The following is an 8,112-nucleotide window of genomic DNA, read 5'->3' on the forward strand; positions in this document are numbered from 1 at the left end:
GGAGCAGCTTGTCCCCAGGGGGAGGGATGGAGGGGGGTCCCAATCCCTCGGCTGCATCAGCAGTTCCTGGTCCCCTCTGTCCCCACAGGGAGAACCCTGGATCTTCAAGAAGTGGTTTGGCCGTGCAACACCAGAGGATGAGGACAAGGATGGGGACAAGGATGAAGACAAGGATGAAGACAAGGATGAGGACAAGGATGAGGATGAGGGCAAAGATGAAGAACTTGCAGATGTCCCCGAGGTGCCAATGGCTGTGACGGAGGGGAAGAAGAGCCAGGAGAAGCAGGAGAAAAAGGTGGAGGAGGAGGAGGAGGAGGAAGAAAAGGAGGAGAAGGAGGAAGAAAAAGAGGAGAATGAGGAGGAGGAGGATGAGGAGGAGGAGGAGGAGAAGGAGGAGAAGAAGAAGGAGGAGAAGAAGGAGAAAGCCCGGGAAGGCCGCGCTGTCCATGCGGAGCGGAGCGGCCGGAGGGAGGCACGAGCCAAGGACAGGACAGCGGGGGACAGAGCTGGCCGAGCCCCCCGGGCCCCCCGGGAACCGGAGCAGCAGCCCCAGAAGAAACGGGACCGGGAGAGGAAGGAGAGGAAGGAGAGGAAGGAGAAACGGCGGGAGCGGGATGAGTCCAGGAGGGAGGGGTGGAGGGGCCGTCCCGGCAGGGCTGACGGCGGCCGGGAGAGCCCGAGGCGGGACTGGAAGCAGCAGAAGGGCAGGAAGCCCTGGGAGCCGGGCAGGGACGGCAGGGCCAGGGAGGGCAAGAGACGCGACTGAGGCCAGGGTGGGCGCGGGGCTGGATCCAGGGAGATCCAACCCCACCCCTGCCTGCCCTCCAGAGCCACCGCCGGGCACGGGCAGCACCAGGACCCCCGAGCAGCAGCAGAGCAGCCCAGGAGCCTGGCATGAGCCTCCCCGGGGACTTCGGGTCCCCCTGCATCAAAGGTGACCTGAAAGGACTCATGGAAGGAGCTTCTTTGGGCCTCCTGCCTTCTCCATCCCCACCCAAAACCCCTCTGCAGTTCCCCTCCACTCGTGGTTCCAGGGATCCCAGTGAACAGAGTTGTGTCCAGACTGTGCAGCTCTTGGGTTAATGGTTTTATTGAAAGCAAATCAAGAGAGAAGAATATTCTGGGTTACGGAACCAGGCTGCAGCCGTCCTCAGAGGGACATCAGGGACAGACCCTCGACCTCAGCCAGCCCAGTGCCATCACTGGGGGTGGCCCAGAAGGTGCTGGTGACAGAGCAGGGCTGGAGCCCTCACCCAGGGATCCCTGCAGGCCTCGCCTTCTCCGAGTCGCTTTTAAGAAGGAAACACAAGAGCAATATCACACAGCCAGAGATGTTCACAGCCCCCACCCATGGCAGGTTTCAGTATTTGCTAAATCAACAGTGGTTAAAATAAACTATTTTCATTTTTAATAAGGTATTCAACTGGATGTTTTTAAAAAATAAGGTAAAAAAAAACCAAAGGAAAATGAGAAAAGCCCTTGTCCCTGGTTATGTGTTTTGTCCCTGGTTATGTGTGTGTGTGTTTTCAGGGTTCATCCTGCAGGGCTGTGAGGTGAGACTGGTGGGTACCAACCTCCAGCCGTGCCTCCCCACTGCAAAACCCGAGGAGGTGCAGCCAGGACAAGCCCAGGAGCTGCTCCCAAGGCTTTGGCTCAGCTGGAAGATGATCTGGGGCAGGCAGCCCGTGCTGACGCCGGCGGGGACACGGAGCAGGTGCTCTGGCAGCCGTTTGCTCCCGCTCCCATTAATGGTGTGAGCAGGCCGGGAGCTGTAACGGGATCGCTCCCTCCCTCCTCCCCTCGCCCCGGCGGCGGGGTCAGAGCGGGGTGAGCAGACGTGACCTCGCCGAGAGCCCCCGGGCACGGCCAGGCTCACACAGAGCCGTGTCCCCAGGGCAGGGCTGGTCTCTGCCAGGGGATTTGGCCTCTTGCTCTGCTGTCATAGGTGGAGCCCTGTGGCCAGGGGGGTCCCGCGAGCTGGGGAATGGTCAGAGGATGCTGCAAGGCTTGGAGGAAGCAGCAGCTGCCCTTCCAAACCACTACAGGAGCAGAGAGTGAGGGATAAATAAGAATGGTCCTGCCTGGATCTGCCAAGCCTTGTCCTCCCCCACGTACCCAGCAGAGGCACCTCGGGCACCCTCAGCAGCGGGACGGGACATCCCCAGTGGGAGCAGCCCCAGGGACAGGCATGGATGAACCCAGAACCAGAGCGACGCTAACGAGCCAAACCACGGGGAAAGGACACACGGGAGCTCCCGTCTCGGGAGAAGCACCAGACCCCGAGCCAGGAGGGCGAACCGGGAGAGGGGCCGGGGCGGGACGGGCGGGGAGGCCGGCGGGAGCCTCACCGGCAGCCGCACTCCTCTGCCACCATGTTGGGGAACTTGCGGATCTCCAGCCCGTCCGAGGAGAGGCTGATGATGAGCTGGTCCGAGTAGCGCACGGGCACGCAGCACGGAGCCCTGCGCAGCGGCGAGCCCTGGTCCTGCATGCCCAGCAGCAGCACCGTGTGCGAGAAGTAGCTGGGGATGCGTGTGGACAGCGGCAGCCGGCAGGGCCCCTCGCAGTTGTTGGCCGCGTACATGGTGGGCATGATGACGAAGTGGCGGTCGCGCAGGTCGATGGTGAGCTCCTGCAGCCGGCAGTGCCCCTGCTGCCGGGCGCTGCGGTTCTGCCGCTGCACCTTCCTGCGCTCCTGCCAGCGCGCCCGCACCGACTGCAGCGCCTTCAGCAGCAGCAGCGTGCGCAGCTTCCGAGAGCCCGGGCCCCGCTCGGCCGCCTCGGCCTGCCCGGGCTCGGCGGGGTAGTAGCAGAAGGACAGGAGGTGCTGGAAAAGCGCCGCGTTGGCTTGGAAAGCCGGGATGTCCCTGAGCTCCTGGATGACCAGCTGCAGTTTGCCCATCAGCAGCTGCAGCACGGTGCCCTCCGGCTGCCAATCCCCCAGGTGCTGCTCCAGCACGGCCCCGCTGTCCTGGGGCAGCAGCAGCACCGAGGGCTCCTCCGACTGCACCAGCCGCTCCAGCGCCGCCTCCTCCGACAGGTTGAGCAGCTGGTGAGGGAGGGTCTCCATCATCTCGAAGTCCAGCCAGTGGTGGGCGCTGGGCTGGAGGGGCGGCTCGCTGGAGGAGCTCAGGAGCTGCCGGATGAAGCGGGTCAGGGTTGCCAGGAACTGGGCGCTGCCCCCGGGCGCTGGGTTGGAGGTGTTGGCTTGGCCCGGGGCAGTGGGAGTCGGCAGCTCCTCGGTACCGGCCTGGGGTGGGCTGCAAGGAGAGCACAGGGAGAGTCACGGGGGCCCTGTGTAGCCCGGGGATCCCACCAGGCTGTGCCCTGGTCCCACAGCTGGGGCTGCCCCTGTCCCACTTCAATCTCCCAGCCCCTGCGTTCTCCCGTGCCCGCAGCGACAGCCACGGACCTGAGCTGTGGGTACGGAGCCGTGTCCACCACGCCCTCAGCAGAGAGGTAGGAGGATGGGGCTAAAGCCTCCTCTTCCTCCTCCTGCTGCCGTGACTTGGCCAGCAGCAGCAGCACCGGGGTCATCCGGGTGAAACATTTGTCATCGGAGCCGAACAGGAGCTGCTGCACCTCCGTGCGGGGCAGGGGGGCACCTGCAGCGGCCACGAGAGGGGAGGACGTCGGTCTGGGGTCTCCTGCATGTCCCCACCACCTCTCACCGGCCTGAGAGGACCCCAAAGGCCCAAGCGAGGACACGAGGGCGGGGATGCTGCTGTCCCCAGGGTGTCCCCCGTCCCTACCTCCCGTGCCGCCGTGGATGGCCAGGGAAGCCGAGAAGCGGAGCCGCTCCGCGCTGCGGGTGACCGAGGCTGCGGCGGCTGCCAGGGCCAGGTACTGCGTGTCCCTGGAGAGGCAGAGCCTCTGCACCGAGGCAGAAACCACAGAAACCCCGAGGGCGTGAGTGCGACATCACGGGGGACACACGCACCTGAGCCCCCGCTGCGGTCCCTGCGCGCTCCGGGTCACCCAGCCCAGGGAGCAGCCACAGGGAGGGTGGGGAGCGCTGGGAGCTTCGTCCCCAGCCCCAGAGCTGCTCCGGGGGCCGCGGGGTGCAGGGAACCCCGAGAACAGCCCAGGGGCAGCGTTCAGGACCCCAGACCGGGCTGGGGACCGGGACAGCCCCGCTGGCCCTGCAGCAGCCGCGGGCAGGGCGAGAGCTCCATCTTCAGGCACGGCGGGAGCGGGAGATGGGGCGGAGCTGCTGGGAGGGGACCGCAAAGGGACTGGGAAGGGTTGGCCAAGGGCTGGAGGGGTGACAAAGGGGCTGGGAGGGAATGGTGAATGGACTGGGAGGGGATGGTGAATGGACTGGGAGGGGATGGTGAATGGACTGGGAGGAAGGATGAATGAATGGGGAGGGGATAGCAAAGGGAGCTGGAGGGGCTGTAGAGTGGACTGGGAGGAATGACAGCGGCACTGGGACACCCCGTCCCTCCCCTGCTCCCAGCAAGGCCCGGACCCACCTGGTCCCGCGGCAGCCCCGGGCCCGTGGCCAGCAGCTCCTGCGGGTGCCCGGAGCCCTCCCGGCGGCCCAGGTAGAAAAGCATCACGGCCGCCTGCAGCTCTCCCACTGCCCGTCCCACCTCCGCCTGGAAAACCAGCTGGAACCGCAGCTTCACCTGCGCCTCCCACTGCACTGCAACGGGGGAGACACGGCCGTGAATCCCCTCCGGAGGCTGGGGAAGGGGCTTCGGGCCCAGCACAGTCCCCATGAAGGGACCGGAGCACCGGGACAGGAGCCGAGGGGGTGAAGGGATGCAGCAAATCCCGTCCCTGGCTCCAGGGAGATGGAGAGCGGGCACACCCCGCACCCGGAGGGCAGGGAGCTGCCTCCCCCAGAGCCCATGGAAATCGCTTTCCAGTGCCTCGGGAACGCTGTGGCCACTGCCCGGGGGAGAGGCACCTCCCCACTGCCCGGCACTGCTGAGCGCAGCTGAAAATCCAAAGCCCAGGAGTGGCGGAAAATTTCGGGATGAAGGAAACAATCACTGCCCTCAGGTTAAGGATTAAATTGGAGGCTGTAACTCCCTCTCCAGGACCGGGATCACCCCCGGGATGGGACAGGGGAATGTGTGTTGAGAATTTCCCATAAGGCTGAAGCTGCAGGAGCTCCACAGCCCCAAGAGTGGAGATCAGCAGGTGCTGGGCTCCCGACACAGCAGGAGCAGCTGTGTCTGAGCCCCTCCTTTCTCCCCAGACCTGGGAGGGGACCCAAACACAGAAAGTGAGAAACACTCATGAGAGCAGAGCAGAAGCCACCAAGAATCACAGAATGTCCTGAGCTGGAAAGGAATCACCAAGAATCACCAGTCCCACCCCTGGCCCTGCACAGACACCCCAACAATCCCACCCTGTGCATCCCTGAGAGCGTGTCCCAAACGCTGCTGGAATGTGGCACTGGGTGCTGAACAGATGGCAGAGCCACACTGCCATCCTCACCTCCTTCAAAACATGCCCAGAAACATTTCACTCCACCACTTTGCTGTTTTTAAAGGGAACCCAACCCCCAGATTTAATTCTGTGTTTAAATCCCTGACTCTGGGCCAGCAAACAGCACCACCATCACCCCGAGCCTGCATCCCTGCCCTCCCTGCTCCACCTCAGAGCCTGCAGGGCTCTCCCACCAACCTTCCTCCAGGTGCAGGACCAGGAATCTCTCCAGCCCGGGCTCCAGGACGTGCTCATGGATCCTCTGCAGGGGATGGGGAGCAGCCCCGGCCTCCCCGGGCCGGCACAGCCCGAAGGTGCCGGGGAAGGTCCCGTCCCAGCTCCGGCGCCGCCTCAGCAGTTTGATGAAGCTGCTCTCGTAGTGGCTGAGCACTCCCACCACCTCCAGCTGCCTCGGGCTGGCCCCGTCCTGCTCCATCCTCACCCTGCACACGGGCCCCTCCAGGCCGCCGAGGGGCCAGGGCTGCGGGCGAGAGAGGGGCCAGCCCGGGCCCTCCTCCTCCTCCTCAGCCACTCCCTGCGGGCATCTGGCTCCCTTTGGCTCAGGCTTGGAGAAGAGGCGAGTGGCCCTCCTGGACCTGGGTGTCTCCTGTGAACTTCCATTTCCCACCTTTCTCCCTTCTGCTTCCAGCAGGGAATCCCTTCCCTCTTTCCTGGGCAGAGCTGCAGAGGGGAGCAGCAGCACCAGGCACAGCAGGAGCCCCCTGAGAGCGCTCATGGTGCCACCTCAGCTCTTCCCTGGAGCAGCTCAGGATCCCAAATCCTCGGCAGGAAGAGGGAGGACAGCTCTGCCTTTTAACCACGGGTGGCCTTGAGTGGCCGAGGCACAACCACCTCCCCTGAGCCGCCCCGGGGCTGTGGCGCTGCAGAGCAGCGAGGGAGGTGGCAAAGAAACTTTGTTTTGTTCTATTTTTGGGTCTGCAGCTCGTTTTGGAAACGTGCAAAGATCGAAGCTGTTGCACTGGCTCGGAGGGATGCACGGCCTTGACTTGGGATGTTTTCTAAAGGAGGATGAGTGTCTGGAATGGGATCCTCATGGGGACTGGCACGTACGACCCCATCAGCACTGAAACACCGGGAGGGGAGAGAGAGCCAGAGCAGGAGGAGGGGGAGAGGGGTGGATAATGGGCTGAAATAAAAACTAAATGTATGGAAAGCATTCCTTCTTCTGGCTGGAAAACCTTCACCCTGCAGCTCAACAGGCTGCTCTGAAATAGGGATTCATCCTGGGAATGAGAATCATGAGGGGCAGCAGCAGCCTGAGGACTTGGAGCACTCTGTACCTCCCTTAGAAAGTCCAACACACACCATTCAGATTTCTTAATATAATTGTAAAGACCTTTCCCTCCATGAGCTGCCCAGACCCACTGGAACAGCTGGAATTGCCAATGCCAGGTGGTCTAAACCATCCTGGAGACCCATCCCAAAAGAGTTCCTGATTTTGGGGAAATGTCCCAACAAAAAAGTTCCAGACCCTTCCCTGGGTTTCCAAGTATTTGCAGTCTGGAGCTCAGGATCATCAGAAAAGGATGGAGCACCCAAACTGGAGCAGGACATGGACACAATGAGGCCTGGAAGAGTCTGAGGTCACTTCTACAGGGGCTGGCAAAGGCCAGGGAGCTGCTCCAGGGCTGGAGCCAGCCTGGCAGAGCTGGGGGTGCTCACCTGGACAAGAGGAGGCTCCAGGGACACCTGAGAGCCCCTGGCAGGGCCTGAAGGGGCTCCAGGAGAGCTCCAGAGGGACTGGGGACAAGGCCTGCAGGGACAGGAGCCAGGCAATGGCTCCCAGTGCCAGAGGGCAGGGCTGGATGGGATCTTGGCAATCAGGAATTGTTCCCTGGCAGGGTGGGCAGGCCCTGGCACAGGGTGCCCAGAGCAGCTGGGGCTGCCCCTGCATACCTGGCAGTGCCCAAGGCCAGGCTGGACAGGGCTGGGAGCACCTGGGACAGTGGGAGGTGTCCCTGCCATGGCAGGGGTGGCACTGGATGGGATTTAATGTCCCTCCCCATCAAACCAGTCTGGGATTTTTAACTGACTGGGACCATCTCAGCCTGGCAAAGAGGAAGGCTTTGGTTCCCCCAGCAAGGGGGTGCAGCTGCAGGGCTCCTATGGCCTCTCAACCAACCAGAACTGGTCAGGAACCCCAGCCCTGGCCATGCCCTCACTCACTGACCCCCCAGTTCAGGGACAGGAACCTGGGGAAGGGCAGAGAAATGGCAGAACTGCTGCTGGTGCTGCTTTTTTATGGGAACCAAGTGATGGCTGGAAGGAAACACTCAGGATAAATAAACCCACAGAGAATTAAAAACTTGCCTGAACAGAGCTGTCAGTGGGAGGAGGGCACACAATAAAATCATGTGGCAGCAGGTGCTGCAGCATGGTACTGACACTTAATGAATTATAACAATAAACTAAGATTTAATATCAGAAACAGGAGCCTTTCCATGTCCCCCCTCAGTGAATGAACAGGGATGAAGGGCTTTGGTTGAATCAAAACTGATTAATGGGGGGTAATTAATGGGACAGCCTGAGGGGGATTCCTCAGGCCAAGACAGCTGATGGAAGGAGATGCCTTGAGATTCCCAATCCTTTGCCTCCTCTTTAGAGAATTTCCAAAATATAACAGCCTGGGAATGGGGGTGAGGACAGTGA

The 8,112-nt window shown here is 62.2% G+C and overlaps 2 protein-coding genes across 4 annotated transcripts in view; one reads left to right on the top strand and one right to left on the bottom strand.

Moving 5' to 3' along the window:
* The window catches only part of JSRP1 (junctional sarcoplasmic reticulum protein 1), a 41,809-nt gene extending 40,410 nt beyond the window's left edge, over window positions 1-1,399 (top strand). For all 3 annotated transcript variants that reach the window (XM_071451958.1, XM_071451957.1, XM_071451959.1), the window contains one exon: window positions 89-1,399. In XM_071451958.1, the coding sequence (XP_071308059.1) occupies window positions 89-766 (678 nt within the window). In that variant the 3' untranslated portion in view covers window positions 767-1,399. The remainder of the gene's footprint in view (window positions 1-88) is intronic.
* Window positions 1,073-7,951, bottom strand: AMH (anti-Mullerian hormone). The gene is made up of 5 exons (XM_071451970.1): window positions 5,641-7,951; window positions 4,476-4,648; window positions 3,753-3,873; window positions 3,413-3,605; window positions 1,073-3,260 (listed from the first exon to the last, which is right to left on the bottom strand). Exons 1-5 carry the CDS (start codon window positions 6,176-6,178, stop codon window positions 2,345-2,347), a joined length of 1,941 nt encoding a protein of 646 aa, XP_071308071.1. The 5' UTR covers window positions 6,179-7,951; the 3' UTR covers window positions 1,073-2,344.
* Between the last annotated feature and the right edge of the window lie 161 nt (window positions 7,952-8,112).

The sequence above is a fragment of the Agelaius tricolor genome, unplaced genomic scaffold (genome assembly GCF_023055355.1).
Source record: "Agelaius tricolor isolate 1412-34295 unplaced genomic scaffold, bAgeTri1.0.p SCAF_33, whole genome shotgun sequence".
NCBI lineage: Eukaryota > Metazoa > Chordata > Aves > Passeriformes > Icteridae > Agelaius > Agelaius tricolor.

Coding starts and splice junctions, on each gene's coding strand:
- AMH (XM_071451970.1), bottom strand. CDS start 6,178: ATGAGCGCTCTCAGGGGGCTCCTGCTGTGCCTGGTGCTGCTGCTCCCC. Junction 3,606..3,752: donor CATCCACGGCGGCACGGGAG/GTAGGGACGGGG, acceptor TGGCCGCTGCAG/GTGCCCCCCTGCCCCGCACG. Junction 3,261..3,412: donor GCTCCGTACCCACAGCTCAG/GTCCGTGGCTGT, acceptor CTCTCCTTGCAG/CCCACCCCAGGCCGGTACCG.